Source organism: Hemiscyllium ocellatum, chromosome 23 (assembly GCF_020745735.1).
Source record: "Hemiscyllium ocellatum isolate sHemOce1 chromosome 23, sHemOce1.pat.X.cur, whole genome shotgun sequence".
NCBI classification, from domain to species: Eukaryota; Metazoa; Chordata; class Chondrichthyes; order Orectolobiformes; family Hemiscylliidae; genus Hemiscyllium; species Hemiscyllium ocellatum.
Window position 1 is genome coordinate 2,334,901 of NC_083423.1, and position 20,430 is coordinate 2,355,330.

Sequence of the window (20,430 nt, forward strand, 5' to 3'; positions counted from 1 at the left end):
TCCAAAATTGCATTTGAACAGATCCATTTTTTTAAAAATGTAATGTTTTACTTTCAGGTTCTTGTAGTGCAATGGCAGTGTCCCTACCTCTGAGTGAGGAGGTCCAGGTTCCAGTCCCATTTCATCCAGAGGTGTGTAAAAACATCTTGGAACAGGCTCATTAGAAAATATCTAAGAGCTGGGCTCTTCCCCTCCAACTCCAACACCATTTTGATTTGACCCCTCTCTCTCTTTCCCATACCCTCTATTCATTTGTTGTCATTGTTACAGAGCCTCTAGGGGACAGTGTTTGGAATTTGTTTTAATTGGTGGATTGGGCTATTTGATGGTGGGTTTACAAACAAAAGGAGCTGGGACCTTCCCAGTAGGCAGTTACTGGTGTTTGTTTTAAACTATAGATTTGCAATAAGGCCCTTGTAAATCTCCAATAGTCTTTTGTTGCTGAATTCAACATACCGATTTGTTAAACACCCTCCCCACCTGCACTGAACGTGGAGAACCCTGTGGAAGAGAAGAACCTACTCTCTCCCTAAAGCAGGCCAGGATAACCTTCCGTATCCTTTGTACATGGCAACCAGTCAATAAAGTTGCGATGCTAAACAGAAATAATATTAAACGAGATCTCAATCATAAAGATTAAAGCAACACAAGGTATTGAATTTTATGGTAGTTGATGGAAAATAAGTTTTTTTCTCTGCTGGTGCCAAGTCTAATGAATCGTGCCGATAATCCTTTGATGATTTCTGCTTCCAGGAATCTCGGGAATTTTGTGTCAGGGCCATGTATAACAGCCCACAGGTAAGTGAATAGCAGGTGGTGCTATCAACAGCCTGGAGCCTAATGCTTTCAGTGATGGGTGGAACGTTTCACACGGAGAAGCTAGAAATCACAGGCCACAGCTAAAAGTGGAATCTCTATAATGCCTCGATGTATTCTCACAGCTATAGGCAAAGTTTGAAACAATGCAGACAGTAAATATAGATCTACATGTTCAACCCCTGCTGCCAGTTGTTTCTATAATCACTGTTAAAGGTTTAGTGTAGCCCTCAGGAATTCCAAACGGTGAGAGAGAGAAAACATTCTCATACCAGCATACATTTTAGCAGAGTTTAAAGTGCTGTTGCTGTCAGGCAGGAACAGAAGGAACTGTATCATATTTATTTTTGATGCCTTTTTAATCTCAGGCATTAGTCGTCAGCCTGTATGGTGCCCATACTGGGGGTTCCGATTTAAATTTGAAAGTTGTACATTTAGTTGGTTGTGAAAACAGTTCAAAACATCATTTCCCTGTTCAGTGCATTTCATCACAATGTCACTGGGACTATCACAGTATTTCAGTCCTATTAAGATTTACTGAAAAAGCATTTCTTGCTTCACGGTTTACAGAACGTTTATTTATGTATTTTGTAAGTTATCTCTCCAGTTTAAGAAATGTTACGATTTTAGAGATACACACAAAAAATACTTTTACAACAAACCTTTATCACACTTGAAGGGGAATTTTACAGGAGTCCTAATCCAGTGAAGGAGTAAGTGAGAACCAGAGGGTAATCTAGCATTCTGTGAACACTTGGACAAATGCTTCACATAACTCAAATTTCAGTTTGTGTTTCAGATTCAAAAAGAACAAAGCAATTAATTGTTTTTCAAAAACTTCACTTCAGCAAACCCAGCTCAGTTTCACTCTCCATTCAAGGTTGAGGTGGTATGGTTGGTGATCCATTTTGCAAAGTACTGGTAGGCAATGTCCAGGAGATAATCTCGCCTCGAGTAGTTTTCTTTGTAAATCACTTATCATAAGCAAACAGCTGGTATGCATTTTGCAAGCTGCACTTTTAAAATTTAAAGGCACATCATCAGCAGACATATCTTGTAAATGTAGAACAAATGCAAAGAATTAAAGGGTCACAAAATAACTTAAAAACACAGCTACTTATGCTGAAGAACATTGTAAACTTTTTTACAGCATACATTAACAGGGGCTTCATAGAATAATCATAGCACAGAAACAGATCACTTGGTCTGTCATGTCCATACCATTTCTCTGCAGGAACAAACCCTAAAGGTCATTGACCTTTCTCTCGCTGTAATGGCCATTTCTCCAAATGGCTGAGACCTCACCAACTCAGATAGTAACTCCAGGCCAAGCTGTCAGGCTCTGCTACTCCAGCAGGAACAGGAGGTCTCATATCAGCATCAGCCTGTCTACTAGGCCCCTGCTTACCTCCTCTCTGCCACGTCCAAGTCTAATGTAAGGAGCTGTGCAGGACAGGTCTAGACTGACATGTTTACAATGGCCTTTAGAAACTGTGCCAGTGGCTGGTCCATTCCAGGATATTCCAGCAGTGATGAGTCCTTAAGAACCAGAGGAGGCCATTCAGCCCTCAAGCCTGTTCAAACATTCAGCGTGTTCATGGTTGATCGGCCTCACTCCATAGACTTGCCTTTGATCCTTATCCCATAATATCTTTACTTGATAAAGCTTCTTTATCTCAGACACAAAAATTAACAACTGATGTTTGTGGAAGAGAGTTCCAAATGTCTCCCACCCTTTGTGTATGGAAATGCTTCCTAATATCTCTCCTGAATGGACTGGCCCTTATTCTTTATCCACCCTATCTTTTCCAGTTAACATTGAGGACATTGATCAGATCACCCCATAACCTTCTAAATTCCACCACAGTGAGTGTGAGCATCTTCTATCCAGCGCTGTCAGAATTTTACATATTACAATGAAATTCCCTCGCATTCTTCTGAACTCCACTCTTTTTGGGCCCAGTTGGCCAATCTCTCCACATATGACAAACCTGCCGTCCCAGGAATCAGAGCTTAAAAATGTGTTGCTGGAAAAGCGCAGCAGGTCAGGTAGCATCAAAGGAGAATTAACAGGAGAATTGATGTTTTGGGCATAAGCCCTTCTTCAGGAAGAACTGATTCGCAGGAATCAGTCTGATGAACCTTTGCTGCACTCCCCCGATAACAAAGCATAGCTTTCCTTTTGTATGGAGACCAAAACTGCACAGAGTACTCCCGGCATGGTCTCACTGAGGCCAAGTACAGCTGCAGTAAAACATCCTTGTTCCTGTACTCAAACCCTCTTGGAATGAAGCCCAAAGGCACTGCCTTTGTAACTGCTTGCTGCACCTATATATACCTGCTTTCAGTGACCAGCATACAAGCACACCCAGGGCCCTTTTAAGTTCAAATAATTTTGCTTTCCTGCATTATTCGAAGGGACATAGCCCTCATGAATTTCTGTGCCTGAAGTGATCCTGTACAAATGTATATTGTGTGTGCACAGCCCCTACAAACTTACCTGGCCTACATTTCTCCTTGATTGACTAGCTCACCAACTCTTGTCATTGGCATTCACAACTCATCTTCCGCCTGGGCAGCCCACAGCCTGGAGGACTCAACACTGAGTTCTCCAATTTCAAATAACATCCCTTCCCATCCCCCGACTCCCTTCCCAACACCTTCCCCCTCCTTTCCGCCAACCGGATTCATTCTTCCCACTGACCAACCAGGTCATACCCTCTACCTGTCTTCACCTATCCCCTCTTCTCCACCCTGCCCCTGGCACCCCCTTTATCCGCAGCTTCCCCCACACCCACCCCCAGTCCTGAAGAAGGGTTACACCCAAAATGTTGACTTCTCCACCTCCTGATGCTCCCTGGCTTGCTGTGTTCCTCCAGCCTCCTGCCTGGTTACATTTGATTGACCGTGCCAATGAATTGTGTTTTCCTGACGGGTGAGTGTGTGGATGCAGCAGTATAACATTGGCCTGCCAGTGTTTATTGCGCTGAAGGAAACCAGGAGTTGCAGCATAATTCCTGCAACTGAGTTAGTGGATATTCCCCTGAATCTTTGCTGTAACTCTGTCTTGTTGCTGGTGTCTCTTCCACAAAACCAGTTTGCAATATTTCCTTTGCCTGATAATTCAAAGCCATTGTTTGTGTCAAAAAATATGCAAATTACACAGAAGCATGTTGTCTTAGTGCTGATATAAATTTAATTATCAGATAATTTAGAATCAAATAATTCTGATTTGAAAGAGCCCAGAATGAGGGATGAAGTGTAATGTTGATAAATGTGAGATTAGCCACTTGGCAGCAGAAACAGGAAAACAGATTATTATCTGAATGTCAATAGATTGGAAAAGGTGGGGCACATTGAGGCCTGAGTGTCCTTGCAAACACCTGAAAGTAAGCAGGCAGGTACAACAGGTACAACATTGATCTTCATAGCAAGAGGATTTGAGTACATGAGCAGGGATCTCTTACTGTAATTGGACAGGGTCTTGATGAGACCACACCTGGAGTATTGTGCACAGATTTGGTCTCCTTATCTGAGAAAGGATAATCTGGTGATAGAGGGAGTGCAGTGAAAATTTACCACACTGATACCTGGAATGGTGGGACCAATATTTGGAGAGAGATTGCATCAGTTAGGCCTATATTTACTGGGGTTAGGAAAAACGAGGGGTGTCCTCATAGAAATCACCCCGTGCAAGAACCCGACAAGGAGACTATGGAAGGTTGGCTACCTTTTGTTGCTTGGCCTGGAACTACGGGGTACATGTTTTCAAATTTCAAGACAAAGATCCCAAAAGAGTTTATGTTTCCTGAGGCTTGTGTGATTTTGGAAGTGTCTGTCTCTGAAGATGATTTAAGCGAGGGTTAGGTCCTTGTTAGGCAAGGGGATCAAGGACTGTCAGAATAAGACAGGAATGTGGAATTAAGAACTACACACATCAGCTATCAATTGATTCAATGGCGGAACAGACATGAAAGGCTGAATGGCCGTCTTCACACATATTTTATATGTTTTTATAACCATCTGTCCTCAACATTTAATAGCATTACTATTGATAAAACCCAGAGAATAAAAATCCAGGCAATCATCATTGACCAGAAACAGAGCTGAGGAGACCAGGTCAGAGGCTGGGAATCCTGCAATGTAACTCTCCATCTGACTCTTGACATCATCCAGGACAAATCCGCCCACTTGATTGGCACAACATTCACAAACATTCACTCCCTCACCAACAACGCTCAGTAGCAGCGGTGTGTTCCATTAAAAAGATGCACTGCAGGGATTCACCAAAGATCCTCCGACAGCACCTTCCAAACCCACAATCTCTCCAATTGAGAAGAACAAGGACATCAGAAACATTAGAACACCACCAGTTTCAGGTTCCTCTATGAACAACCCTTCATCCTAAATTCGAAGTATACTACCAATCCTTCACTGTTACTGGGCCAAGGTGTTTGAGCTCCTTCCTTAACAGCACACGCACAGCAGTGGTTCAAGAAGGCACCTTCCTACCATCTTAAGAGGCAACTCAGGACTGGCAATAAACACTGATCCTGGATCAGTGGTGCTGGAAAAGCACAGCAGTTCAGGCAGCATCCAAAGTGCAGCGCTGACCCAGCTAGTAAGGTACTAATCCAACAAATGAATTAAAATAACAGTCCAAGCCTCAATACTGTCCATGTTTTACTGCATATGGACATGAATTGTTTCAGTATCCAAGGAATCATGAATGGTGCAAAAAATCATGCAATCATCAGCGAGCATCCCCACTTCTAAACTTTTTTCTCTGTCTGAATTCCTTGTGATTTTGAAACAATTCTCCTCTTAACCTTCTCATCAAAGAGCAGTCCAAACTTTTCCAATCTCCCCATGTATCTGAAGTCCCTCATCATTGGAACCATTCACAGAGATGTATTATTGTACAAGTCAATGTATTGGTTTTTATAATCACAATGGGACCCTTTAATTAAGGATTCTTGTTTAACTGGGCAAAGTACAAGTGCTTCAGGAGTTATTTCAGGCAATTGGATTGTACAAAGAGTTTGTTTTATATTCTAGCTTATTACAGAGCTCTTACTGAATCTGACTTCAGGCAATAATTTCAGACAGATGGGTCTAAAAAAGAAACTGTACATATGCTAAACCACAATTAGTATGGGCTAAAGGAAATACTAACTTCAAACAAACACAACTTTAAATAATAATAGACTATTATTTTGTTCAGTTGGGGTAAACCAGCAGCAGCTGAGGCTGGTGCAGTAACCTCATTAAACCTACTTTTTCTGATCCTGTTATGACTGGCAGGGTTACACACTCGAAATCAAGCCCTGCTATATGTGGAGTTGTCAAAAAAGTTAAAGCTTTTTAAAATTCACAAGATTCATTAATTTGCCCACCTTCTAGGCATATGGTGACAGAAAGTATGGACCAGATTTCGGTACATAACAAAGATTACTGTATATTAAAGTCAATTAGACTCCAGCTTCAGGTAAACAATTATGAACCATCTGCACATAAAACTACTAATTTAAACTGTAATCTCTTTCTAAATATCCCCTTTCACACTCACACACAGACAGTCAGACATAAACAGCACTAAAAAAATGAATGGGAGGGAAAGCTGGAAACACTGTCCTTTTTACTAAAAGATCAGTTGAGTTGGTTCTTCCTGATCAGATGGTTTCATCTCAGCTTTCCATTTCGGAATGCTTCTACTGGCTTCCAAGAGATATAATGTAGTTGGATCACTTATAAAAGATCTCTTACATATCAATTAAAAATCACAGCTTACGAAAGCAGCTGAAGGAAAGATAATCTGGTTTTCTTCAGGTTCAAATGAAGCTTTGGCTGCAGAGAACAGAGAGACAGCCCCTCAGTCAATGGTGACCTGATCACTTCTCTCTGTACCTTCTTCAGCCCCAAACTATTAATTTACCTGATAACCAATCATATAGGTGTTGGCAAACAAAAGGCCTTCTTCATCGATTACATCACCAATCTGTGGACCTATCAACTTATTTTTTCCCAACCAGAGCTCATTCTGAATGTAAAAACCATTCAGCTCCAGTTCAACTACAAATATTCACTTGTTCAAGCAGCTGTGTAAATTACGCTTGCATTGAGTGTCATGCAGCAATCCCTTAAAATTCTGGTTCATTTTCATTTCAGTCTACAACTTTAAAAAGAACAAAAATTAAAAGGTGCAGTCTTTATTTCATCTATGAGAATGGAGAGCATCTATTGTTTTAGCAATGTAAAGTGATGGCACTTGTTAGAAATCCAATCCAGAGTTAATTAACACGAAGCAAAGAAATAAACTCCAGGATGAAATAGCCATAGCGATATTAAACCCTGAACCTCAGTGTATACACAGAATGGAGTTTCAGTGCAGAAGCTCACCACAGACAGAGCAGAGTTTGTAAAGGAAAACATCCTCAAACTGTAGCCACTTGAAAGTCAAAGCAGGATGAGATTCCTGAGGTTGTGGTGAGAAGCAGCTCATCCCTCCAGCAGCGGGCTGTACAAGCTACAAAACTGCCTCCAGGAGCTAGACATTATAATACACGAATTATCTAAAGGAGTTAATTAGAACCAGACTCTAGCAGAAACAGATAAGCTATGGTAAAATGCAGATCAAAATCACCTAACTTACTATTAATTACACTAATTTACATTCTAAATGCAATACCTATTCACAGGAAGATGCCAGAGGTCATTGTTATTGCGCAATGTTGCCGTTAGACAACTTCACTGGATCTTTCTGTATCAAGCAACACAGAAACCGGGAGAGAACAGGAAGGTTTTTTTGGGTAAGAAGGGTCTCAGTTCTGATCAAGAAGGGTGACGTGGTTGTTGGTGTTGGGGTTTGGCGGTGACATGGAATATGGAGAATAGGGAGTATTCCCAACTTCAATTCTGACACTTCTGGTGGTAGCTGGCAGCGAGGGGGCTGTTCTGTTAGCCTCATACACATCCTTTTTTCTGGACCATTTCAGTATTTAATACTACTTATTTATACTATTGTTTAATAATAATTTTAGACAAACCCAGTCATGCGCAGAGGTCTTGCAATTTGCAGATGCAAAGTGGTTGACATTTGAATATGAATTGAGAGTGTGGTGCTGGAAAAGCACAGCAGGTGAGTCAGCAGGACCATAAGACCATAAGACATAGGAGTGGAAGTAAGGCCATTCGGCCCACCGAGTCCACTCCACCATTCAATCATGGCTGATGGACATTTCAACTCCACTTACCAGCGTTCTCCCCGTAGCCCTTAATTCCTCGAGACAACAAGAATCTATTAATCTCGACCTTGAAGACATTTAGCGTCCCGGCCTCCGCTGCACTCTGTGGCAATGAATTCCACAGGCCCACCACTCTCTGGCTGAAGAAATGTCTCTGCATTTCTGTTCTGAATTGACCCCCTCTAATTCTAAGGCTGTGTCCACGGGTCCTAGTCTCCTCGCCTAACGGAAACAATTTCCTAGCGTCCACCCTTTCCAAGCCATGTATTATCTTGTATGCCTCTATTAAGTCTCCCCTCAATCTTCTAAACTCCAACAAATACAATCCCAGGATCCTCAGCCGTTCCTCATATGTTAGACCTGCCATTCCAGTGATCATCCTTGTGAATCTCCGCTGGACACGTTCCAGTGCCAGTATGTCCTTCCTGAGGTGTGGGGACCAAAACTGGACACAGTACTCCAAATGGGGCCTAACCAGAGCTTTATAAAGGAGAATCGATGTTTCAGGTATAAACCGCTCATCAGGAATGAGATTAGTCCAAGTTTTGACAATCTGCAGATAATGGTGAATGGTTTCTAAGTGACTGCCACATTGGCGATCGCGCACACTGTCCACAGAGCACCACAAATTCAGCAACATTCACTTCTCTCTGTACCTTCTTCTCAGCCCCAATCTATTCATTTACCTGATAACCAACTATATAGGTGTTGGCAAGCAAAAGGCCTTCTTCATCGATTACATCACCAATCTGTAGACCTACCAACTTATTCTTGCCAATCAGAGCTCATTCTGAATGTAAAAACCATTCAACTTCAGTTCAACTACAAATATTCACTTGTTCAAGCAGCTGTGTAAATTATGCTTGAATTTCTGGACAAGGAGGCAGCAATATTTCTACCGAAGCTTGGCTAACAGCTGCTTCCAAACTCAGACAAACATTTCAGATGATGCCCAGATTACATTAAATTAACAGTTTTAATTTAGAATGCAAGAAATTCAGCTAATTCACCAAATTATTTCTTAGCAACTAAGGCAGAACTGTGACAAAATTATTTTCTATTGAATGCTGCATTTCACTGTAAATGTTTGATGCAGAATTAAGAAACTTAAACTGTTTTGCCAACTCATCCTGAAGAAACAGATTATTGCTATAATTTTACCTTGCTCTGGGGCTGCCAGCAATTGCTGACCTTTCAACATGCCTCCTTATTCTATAACTTAATCTAAATTCTTGATCTAACTCTGTAAGACATAGACCTGTCATGCATTAAAGCAAACCACATCCCAGATTTGCAGATTGGGCTGCAGAGCTGATAAAGGGGCTCGGCTACCTGGTTTCAAATTGCAAGGGACAGCCTCACACTTCCTTCACATGTTTGTTGTTTCCAGCAGCTACTCAGCAAACAAAAGGATGATGTTCAAAGTTCCTCTGCTCATCACAGCTCGGCATCTCCATTTGCTATGCTGTCTGCTTTCGGGGTGGCATTGGAAAATAAATGGAAATGTAAGTCTGTGATGGACGAGAATGACAAACAATCAAGGACCTGAGGACAGCTTCATGAAAGCTGAAAAAGTACAGGGCAATAATTTTCACCAGCTGTCACAGGCACCTTCTATTAAGACAGAGTGGATTTAAAGCTGAGACCTTTGCAAATCCTGATTTCTTTTAGCATGGTTCCCCATGTCATGTTATTAGGCTGGTTTCAGGGAACAGCTAGCCTAGGACCCATTGAGGGAAGTAGAAATGTACATAAAAACAAAGGCAGTCTTTACTGGTCCTTTAATTTAAACTCTCTTGCTTTCCTGAATTCCATAGAAACAGGAATGATCACCACTATCCTGACCCTTCACTCACGGAGCCAAATATCTTTCTGTAGTTTTAATAACAACTCAGCTAGAGTGGAGATAGAAACGTAAGCTTCAGGGAATCAAGGATTGGTTTTGCAAAAAGGCGTGAATTACATTTTTGATCCAGAGATGTGTACGTGGCCAGTGGAAGGTATCATGTTGTGTCAGAAACTGTTCACATGTACAATATATCAGTGATATCAATTTCTCTAATTTCAAAATTAAACTTCAAAATAAAACTTGTGGATGGTGCACAAACTTTACAATTTCAAACTCTTTGTGGTTTTGTTGTGAAGTCTCATTCTTTGAGAGGCTATCATAATCCTGCCATCTACTCAAGGAATCTATTAATAGGTGGAAAAAAAATACCCAACCAGTTTCAATCTGAAATCTCCACAAAGAACCTGCTCTCCCCATTCTCATCCATCAAACTGGGCTTTGACAAAGGGTCAGTTAGACTCGAAACGTCAGCTCTTTTCTCTCCTTACAGATGCTGTCAGACCTGCTGAGATTTTCCAGCATTTTCTCTTTTGGTTTCAGATTCCAGCATCCGCAGTAATTTACTTTTGTCAATGTTAAGATGAGCCATGGCATACAAGAGGTGGATGAAAGATCGTGATTAAATATGTTGCCTTCCCTTTTTTTATGATAAATGTCTAAAACTTTCCCAGCATTTCCAGGATTTGTTGTTTTTATTTTAATGGCAAAGTAATACTTCCACTTTTAAACCCAGACAAGGAAAGTGATCGTCAAGTCAAAGATACCTCTTTCCATGAAAGAGAAATAATTCCCAACTGCTTCAATCCTGGGAGGGTTTCCAACACTCAAGACTTCAGGAAGAATGAAAGATTCGAAATATTGTCTTTCTGACTCAGTGACTGTTATCGAACATTGTGATTAGGAGCAGGCACTCGGAGATGTCACAATTTTTAAACCAAACCATCACCAAATCCTAAAGAGAGATTGTCTGGAACTCCCTCTTTAAATACAGAAGACGTGAATCATAAAGGAAATTATCATCTCGGATTTGACAAAGTCTGGGAACAAAAGGAACCAATCATTTGACTTTATGTTTACCACAGCTGCCAAGGCTGCAGACCTCTACCTCAATGTTAATGGTAGTTAAAGGTATATAGTCAATCGCACCAATCTATTCTTAGTGAGCAGCAGTTACTGCTGTGTAATCTGAGTGCACAGCAAACTGTCTTCTGCAGCCAAGAAAACATGACCACGTTGCATGCTTTTCCTCTTTTAGTCATGTTGGCATTTAATTGCATGTTTATATCTTGAGAAAAGACGCTAACACTGAGCTTAGATTACAATTACCCTAATTATACATTGAGGAAAGCCTGGAACTAAATCAGGGCAGAAATATCAGGTTTGAAACAGCTATGCAGATAAATGTGCTAAAAATGACATGCTTTAGAATAACAGACGGAAAAGCCCAGATGGGTATTTTATGCAATAACGTCGGCTGAAATCTAAAGATTAACCACCTGGCTGATCCCAGCAATATTCAGATTCAGATTCCCCTGCAATAATTAATATTGGAGCTTAGCTCATTGGTCTTCAGCCATCCTCAATGCGATTGGTCTGCATCCGCAATGTATTGAAACCATCATCCAACTCCACCCAGACCAATGAAAACTGGAAGAACTGCAAATGTTGTAAATCAGAAACAAAAACAGAAATTTCTAGAAAAGCTCAGCAGGTCTGGCAGCATTTGTGGACAGAAATCAGTGCTAACATTTCGGGTCTGGTGACCCTTCCTCAGAACTGGACTGAATCTGAAACGGTAACTCTAATTTATCTCCATAGAGGCTCAGATTTTCCAGAAATTTCAGTTTTTGTTCGGCTCAGACCAAGCCTCTCGTTCTTCACCTTGCCCTCCTGTACAGACTGCTGTAGCTTCTCAGCTCTGATCAAATGACTGACATTTTATTTTTTTGGATGTCACTTTTTAAAAAAATATTCTTTTTTTCTCTTGTGGTTTCAAGCACCTCTTCATTTGTCTCATGGTCATAAAGAGGAAACATCTCAGCATCCGGAGTTTGAGAATTTGTATTTTCATTCATATCGATCTTTAATGATTGTCTGTGTTTGTGAGGCACACAGGAAAGTTGACAGAATGCAGCACCTTTGGAGATTTTTTTCTTACAATAAGCTCCCATTCACTCTGACTACCTGGTCCCCAGGAGTTTCCTCAGAGCAGTTGACGTACTAATGATTTTTTTGTAAGCTCATATGCAGCAAGATTATAGTTTTAAATGGTTCATTTTAAAAGTAACCAGCAATGCATCTTTACACTTTAAAAACATAACAGGTTACTTTATTAGACAACTATCCCAGAAAGTTATTTAAGACTGATAACATTATTTGCTAAAATAATAGATATAAAGATTTAAAGCGAGTAAGGATTAAAAATTGGGCACGAGAATGAAAATGAGACCTAAAATAATTAATATAAAGATTTAAAGGAAATAAGGATGAAAGTTAGACATAAGAATGAAATTGTAATGTGGTTGTAGATCTAGTTTGCCTGGAGATATTCTTTCCACAGAAAGGAGTTGAACCACAGTCAGATTCAACAATACCTGTGATGGCTTCTTCCGTCGAATAGTTAAATGTTGCTCCTACCGGTTATCTGGGCAGAACAGGTTCTATGGCTGAGTGCAGGCTACTTTAGTTCCCTTTTACAGCACTGCAAGTTGTGACTATTTGTACCCTGGCTCATTACAGCAGTCGAGGATACCTCCCTCTGTCTCATTACTGTTTAAGATGATTCTATTGAAACCTTTCACAAATAATTTTTATACAGTTCAATACTTTTAAAATGGGTGCTGCCAAATTCTGCTTCATATTAGCTGCTGAGTTAGCCCAGGTCTGGAGCTCAGGACAGTCCATTACTTTTTCTCATTGAGCTCAGTAACGTTGAACTGTCTCAGCTCTCATTACGTCATGGTTTCACTGAAATACAAAAAAGGTTCTCCCCACCTCCAGGAAAGTCACTGTCAATGTGCTTCTGCTTACTCTTGGAAACGTTCATGGAATTTTAAAGGACTGTGATTACTGTGATTCTTACCAAATAAAATCTGTTTCCAACATCAGCTAAATCCATAAGGATCCTACAATCCATTTTGTAAGACTCTTTGTTTCCATTTTAAGAACAGATTAGTTTTCTTTACAAAATATTTAACATTTTGTAACTTTTAACCCATTAACGCAAGTAGCATTATAAGTATCTAGTTTTGCTAATCACTCGCAGGACATGGGCGTGGCTGCTGGCAAACATTTTTACTGCCTGACCTGAATTGCCCTTGAGAAGGTGGTGATGAACTACCTTTTGAACTGTTCCAGTCCATATGATAATCCAATTTATTGACGAAAGTAACCAAGTGAGCATAATGACATCAGTTGCATTTGGAAAGACAACACTAACACAGAATTGCTGGATAAAGTTTTCAAATGTTATGCCTGAATATTTTATGATTCCAATTGTATTATTAACAGTTGGGAATAATTATCTCAGTGTCTTCCATAATAAATGTAAATTCAATTACACTACATGTTCATAATCTCAGGGGAAGAAGATTAAAACACCCTTGAATCTTTTGGATTAGATTACATTAGATTCCCTACAGTGTGGAAACAGGCCCTTCAGCCCAACAAGTCCACACCAACCCTCCGAAGAGTAACCCACCTAGACCCACTTCCCTCTGACTAATGGACCTAACACTATTGAACCAAACGTTTCCATTTGATCTCAAACTCCTTCTGTGGCCAGTATCATACTTAATTTACAATGTTCCAGTTAAGCAACTTGCAATGTTTCATTATCATGAAGGGTTTTATTTATTCACTCACGGAACATGAGTGTCATTAGTCAGCCAGCATTTATTATCCATCTCTAATTGTCCTAGAGAAGGTGTTAGTGAGCTGCCTTTAGATTCCCTACAGTGTGGAAACAGGCCCTTCAGCCCAACAAGTCCACACTGACCCTCTGAAGGGTAACCCACCCAGACCCATTTCCCTCTGACTAATGCACCTAACACTATGGGCTATTTAGAATGGCCAATTCACCTGACCTGCACATCTTTGGATTGTGGGAGGAAACCGGAGCACCCGGAGGAAACCCATGCAGATATGAAGAGAATGTGCAAACTCCAAATAGACAGTCGCCCAAGGATGGAATCGAACCTGGGTCCCTGGCGCGATGAGGCAGTAATGCTAACCACTAAGCCACTGTGCCACACCTTCTTGAATTCTACTTTCCATTGCCATAGGGACTGGTATATATTACTAATGGTGAGTGGCGTGGAGGGGAACCTGCAGGGGTTGGTGTTCCCATGTATCTGTTGCCCTTGTTCTTCTAGATGGAAGTGGTCATGGGTGCTGTCTGAGGATCTTTGCTGAATTTCTGCACTGTATCTTGAGGATGGTGCACACTGCTGCTACTAAGCATTAGTGGGGAAGGAGTGGATGCTTGTGGACGTGATGCCAATCAAGCGGATATCCTGGCTGGTGTTGAGCTCCTTGAGTGTTGTTGGAGCTGCTGCATCAGTGTAAGTTACAGCAGTTGATTAATATTGAATCACAGTTTGCCACTTGAACATGGTGAAGGAAGTTTAGAAACTTAGACCCATAATTATTAATAAGCATTTCTTGGTGTGATGCAATTATAAATATTCAAAGATGTTTGATTACTTTAAGTTAAATGTACACTGAGGAACTGCTTATGGACAAACAATTCTACTTTCTTTACATTTGGCTGTTCCTTCAGTTCTGTAGTTTGTCCTGTTTTTGGAAAATAGCAGTTCTCCAAGATCTCTTCATTCCCTCAGTTCTTGCCTCTTGGATCCTAATCCCAGATTTTTGCTCCTCATTGGCAGTTGGTGCCAAAAATTTGGAATATCCTGTCTAAACATCTTTCTTTTCTTCTCTCTCTCTTTTTTTAAACTGCTCACAACTAAGATGGGAGGAGTGCTCTGTCAGTCCTGTCATTCGACTACAGAGATATTATACCCAAGTACCATTAAAGCCAATCGTATGCTTTCCTGAATAGTTTTAGAGTTCATCAGAAGATTTCTTTAACAGATGCAATTATTGACTTATCAAACAAAAACAGTTTAATGAAGATGCAGAATTGCTTAACACACATAGAACTTGTAAAAATTTTTTTAAATTTACCTATCTACACATATGCACACATTCAGGAGAAAATCTGGGTTGGACTCTGTTCTCACACCAGCAGGGTTTCCAATAAGGAGACACCAGCTGAGCAGCTTGTTCTGTAGCAGGCTTTCCCCCACCTCCACCCCACCAACTGCAGATCCAAACACAAACTGCATTCCTGCAAACACTGTTCAAACAGAACAGCCATTAAACTGGCAGTGTTTTCACTGAAGTGAGTTCACTCAAGCAAAATCAACAATGAACTGCAACCATAATGCTTTCCAAGAAATGCCTTGCTTTCAGAAGAGCAAGGACCAATGTCTTTTCATTGATCTCAAAGAGAAATCAATTCAAACATTGTCACTCTCCTTCACACTCAATCCACCAAAATGATTAAATATGAAGCACCTTCATAACAGTTGTCCCTACACCGAGATTAATTTGTTAAGGACCAGGCCAGACCCCCTCAAAACATTTTAAGAGGGTAGACCAGACCTTAACTTTTTGAGTTGTTTTAAGCAGGTGTAAAGTGGATATTCCAGGAGCAATGCAGCTGGTCAAACCATTCAGTTTTAAACAAAACAGAATTTATTTACACACGAACGATAAAAAATTGAATTTAGAATAACACAACTATTTGAAAAGCCAACCGACACAAAAACGCAACTCTACAAAGAGTGTTTCAGATTTCCTGCAGCATCCCATAGACACACCCCTCGGCAAAAAGATAAATTCAAACACAGGTTCTTACAGGAGAAAGAGAGAGGATCAGCATGGAACTGTTTCTTTGGGCTCCCAGCTAAGACTAAACCAAAACTAGAAAAATCCCTGAACTGGACACTCCCTTTCATTTTCACATGCTTAAAAAAAAACTGAAAGCCTTTTCTGATTGTCGACTGAGGCAGTATCTGTTAGTCATTGTTAATGTAGCTAGTTCAAACATTTCAGCATCTCTGTCTTCAGGACCCTTGAACAAAAAACTAAGGACATAGTAACCTTGTTAAAGAAGTAGTATTGTCACAATTGGATACACCATTATCATTAACCCAAAGACCTTCAGTGTAATGAACTGATCCAGACCTCCCCTTCAATGATCATCTGTGATGTCATGATGGTGACACTGAGAATTGGGAGACAGTTATTATTCCCCATGACCTCTTTAATTGGGGAAATACAACAAAAAACTGTGGATGCTGGAATCTGAAACAAGCAAAAACAAAATAAGCTGGAGAAGCTCAGCAGAACTTTGAAGAAAGGTCACTGAACTTGAAATATTAACTTGGTTTCTCTGTCCACGGATGTTGCCAGACCTGCTGAGTTTCTCCAGCAGTTTCTGTTTTTGTTTGTTTCCATCTATAGATGGAAGAGGTGATCAAAATCCAAAATGGAACAGCCAACTGAGAAGAGCCCAGGGAAAAGTCAGCAAACTGTCCAAGTTCTCAACCCACTACCTGTACAGCCAGACCCGGCCGGGATTACTAGGACATAGCAAAGTTCCTGAGCCACAACGGACAATAGGGAACACAGAGTTGACCAACACAACATAAACCATTCTCTCAGGATGGGAGGCTGCCACCGCCAAACCTAACTCCTTTCATCAAACCTTTGGTCATCCAGTCTATGTCAAATTATCTTTAATTTACCCTCCAGTAAATCACGTGGCACATACATATCTATTAAAGTCATCGTGTAATTGTAAGCTGTTGTTGCAATTTCAGTGGGAGAGTGAAATAAAGGTAATGAGTTGAGGAATGACTTGCACTGTCGAGGTGTTCTTTCAATGTGCTTTTCATTTGCAGGATACTAATTTAACCACAATGTAACTCAGACACAGAAAATAACAGTGCTGGCCAGCAGCAATAAGAATCAAAGATTCCAGTTGGTTGTCTGCCACCTGAGTCATATTAGCTCTGGTGCCAAGGTAGTGTGGCTGCTGCTTGGCATTTTGCTGTCATATAAATGCTGCATTAAAGAGAGAACTAAAGTTCATTGTTTCTTTACGTGACGCAATGGCAATTAAACACAATCCAGCAATGTACTGAATGGCTCTCTGACAAACACATCAGTGAGGACCTTTCCATTGACATCCCTTTGAAAATACAACTATAAATAACCCTCAGGCCATCTAAACTTTCAGAAACATCCTGTGCTAAAGTTGGCCAATAAACACATCACCTTTAATACTGGGTGAATACCAGCAGGGAGCTCTTGCATTCAGTATCCAAAACAAACTAAAACATTCAGACAATATCGTCTCAAAGGTTCTTTTCTCTCTAGGACTGACATGTCAATAGTCTCTTTCCACTTGTTACCTTTATGAAAAAGCTTGAGTCTCGGAAGATTCTGTTTCCACGTTTCCGCAAGTGGAATAATTAATAGTAAAATGAAGCTCCATAGCAACCGACATGTTTGAAGTGGTTTCGGAGTTTGATTTCTTGGAGATTTCTGCATTGCTTCTGTCACCGGCTGCATCATCAACAATAAAGTTTCTTGTGCCAATTCAAGGTCTGTAACAAGGGAAACAAAATTTACAAAGGTTAAAAAAAACACAACCACAACCCCAGACATGAAAAACTGGAAATCAAGCTCTAAGATCAATGATGTCAAGTCTGTTTTAAACATTTTTTTTAGGGAATATGTTAAAACAAATAGAAACAAAATAATTAACTTAAATAAAGAACATATTCAATCATGCATCCCGATAGCACAATAATTACCTGCATGAAGTCTCATGCTTAAGTACGCTGAGTAGAAAATTCACAATTGAATCTTTGATTTTTGCTGCATTAATTGGTCCCAGCTGAGGTAAAGAAAACAGAAATTGCTGGAGAAACTCAGCAGATCTGACAACATCTATACAGAGAGGAAGTGTTATCATTTCCAGTCTCATATGACTTCCACAGAAGTGGAAGAGGGTGGAAATTGATGGTTTTGATGCTGTTGACAGAGGGATAGGAGGGAGCAAGTGGAATAGATGGTGAGAGTGCAAAAGACCCAGGGAGGGTGTAAAGGATGGCTGTAAATGATAGATATGGCAAGGCGAAAATGGATCCACTCCGCTAACATCAGAGTTAATAAGGCTAGGAGGGTGGTAGGGACGGGGGGAGGGGGAGAGGTGCTGGGGGATGTCAGGCAGAGAACAGGGGACTTGCTTTGATATTGTCGAACTCAATACTGCATCCTAAAGGCTGTGAGGTGCCAACATGGAAAATGAGGTCCCTCCAGCTTTTGTTGAGATTCGTCGGGATATCATATAGGTCCACAATGGAAAGGTCAGCATGGGAGCAAGATAAGATATTGAACCAGCTGCAGTACAGTTGTGAGGGTTAAAACCGGGCAGGCTTCAGAAAAATGAACATAATTTTAGTTTGCAAAGAGAGCATTATAATGGGCACTGCCAATGTACAAAACACAAGAATTGTAAAGTTAAGTGAAAACTAGTTTGTCATTTATATAAATGATTTGAATAAGAATATAGAAGGCATGGTTAGTAAGTTTACAGATGATATCAATATTGGTCAAAGTTAAAAATCACACAACACCAGGTTATAGTCCAACAGGTTTAACTGGAAGCACAAGCTTTCGGAGCGTCGCTCCTTCATCAGGTGATTGTGGAGCAGGACCATAAGACACAGAATTTATAGCAAACAATTATAGTGTCATGCAGCTGAAATGTTCAGCATATCATTTCAAAATTGACAAAGGCAAATTTACCAAAACTGATTTTTCTCACTTGAGTATCTTTTCCATTCCGAGTGAAGGAACGCTGACAGAATGGATTGAGCAGCAGCACAGAGAGAGAAAGAGACAGAGAGGGGGAGAAAGAGAGACAGAAAGAGGGAGAGAGACAGATAGAGAGAGAGAGAGAGACAGACAGACAGACAGACAGAGAGAGAGAACGAGAGAGACAGAGAGAGAACTCAATGTTTTGCAGCAGCAGAAACGCAATAACTCCACAGAGTCCGTTATCCTGTCAACTACACACCCTTTATTTACACAGGGAGAATCCTTGACACTGAGCCAGCTCCCTCAGAGCCAGCTCTCAGAGTGAACCGGATATCTGACACTCCTGTTTCTATCTGTCAGCCAGGGATCATGATTGAAGCAGACTAACAGCCCCAATCAGGGAACTCCTATGAGGTCCACCTGGCTGACCTCACGACATTCACGATGAGAGAGAGAGCTGTATCTTGCAGCTTCAACTCCAATAGCCCAACCGCAACCTCTGAAAGCAAAAAAAAACCCTATAGCTGTGTGAGCACAACTCAAACCACTCATGCTTCTTTTAACTAATTTTGCTTTTTAAAAATGAGTTTATTTCCTCTGCTTTCCATGGAGCAGACACCTCAGCACCATGTATACAACTTCCACCTTCAAGAGAAACAAAACAGAACAACTCCCTCTTAAAGGCACATTTCATTGAGGAAGTTGAGACAAGAAACTTTACAACCTTTCAAAAATAATTGGATGAGGACTTGAAGGGTCGTAACATTCAACGACATATTCCCAGAACGGGACAGTGGGAATTCTCTCAGTAATCATGGCGGGACAGACTCAATCTGTCAAAAGGCCTTTTCTGTGTGGTATAATCCTATGAATCTAGAAGGGATGCCACAGCTATGTTCTTGCTGAATAGAGTTGATCTTTGTAGAAATAAAGAATTGTTGAGAAGAACAGAAGATAAAGAAAACCTCATTGTGGTGACTTTAGCAATGGAGAATCTCCTTTGAGCTCAGGAAGAGAACCAGGTCAAAAGTGATGTATCTCGGTAAAAACAAGGACGGCAAATGCTGGAAACCAGAGTCTAGATCAGAGTGGTGCTGGAAAAGCACAGCAGGCCAGGCAGCATCCAAGGAGCAAAAGTGATGTATCTGCCCTGCACCAGATAGCTGCATGGTCTCTCTTATTCCTCACTAATGCACCAGGGGCAGTAGTACATTCAATCAGCAGTGTGGATTTAGACATGGACAATTTCCACTTGGTGAAGGTGGAACCATATCTCAACCTTCTGAGCAGGAGAGTAAGGCAGACATAGCTATAAAAAATACAAAGGAAAATATGAAAATACATCAACTCGTCTCCAAAAGCCCTGCCTGAAGGTTTTATCGAGCCAGTATTATCAGCTGTGACTCAACACCAGCCTATTTTTCAGCAGAAGGGACATGGATTCAATCACACTTCAAAGAAATAAGCACAAGACTGACATTTCAGAGCAGTACAAGGGGCATGCTGCACTGACTGAGGTGCTATTTTACAAATGAGATTTTCACCCAGGCCTGACCTGCCTTCTCACTATGGTACCACTGTCATCCTTCATTAACACAGCAATCCCACCACCATTTGTTTTCT

General features: G+C 40.8%; 1 protein-coding gene across 4 annotated transcripts in view; it reads right to left on the reverse strand.

The window, feature by feature from the left end:
• Positions 1-20,430, reverse strand: part of sema3d (sema domain, immunoglobulin domain (Ig), short basic domain, secreted, (semaphorin) 3D) — a 356,167-nt gene that overhangs the window by 246,647 nt on the left and 89,090 nt on the right. For all 4 annotated transcript variants that reach the window (XM_060842587.1, XM_060842584.1, XM_060842586.1 and 1 more), the window contains exon 2: positions 17,394-17,588. In XM_060842587.1, coding sequence (XP_060698570.1) covers positions 17,394-17,556 — 163 coding nt within the window. In that variant the 5' untranslated portion in view covers positions 17,557-17,588. The remainder of the gene's footprint in view (positions 1-17,393; positions 17,589-20,430) is intronic.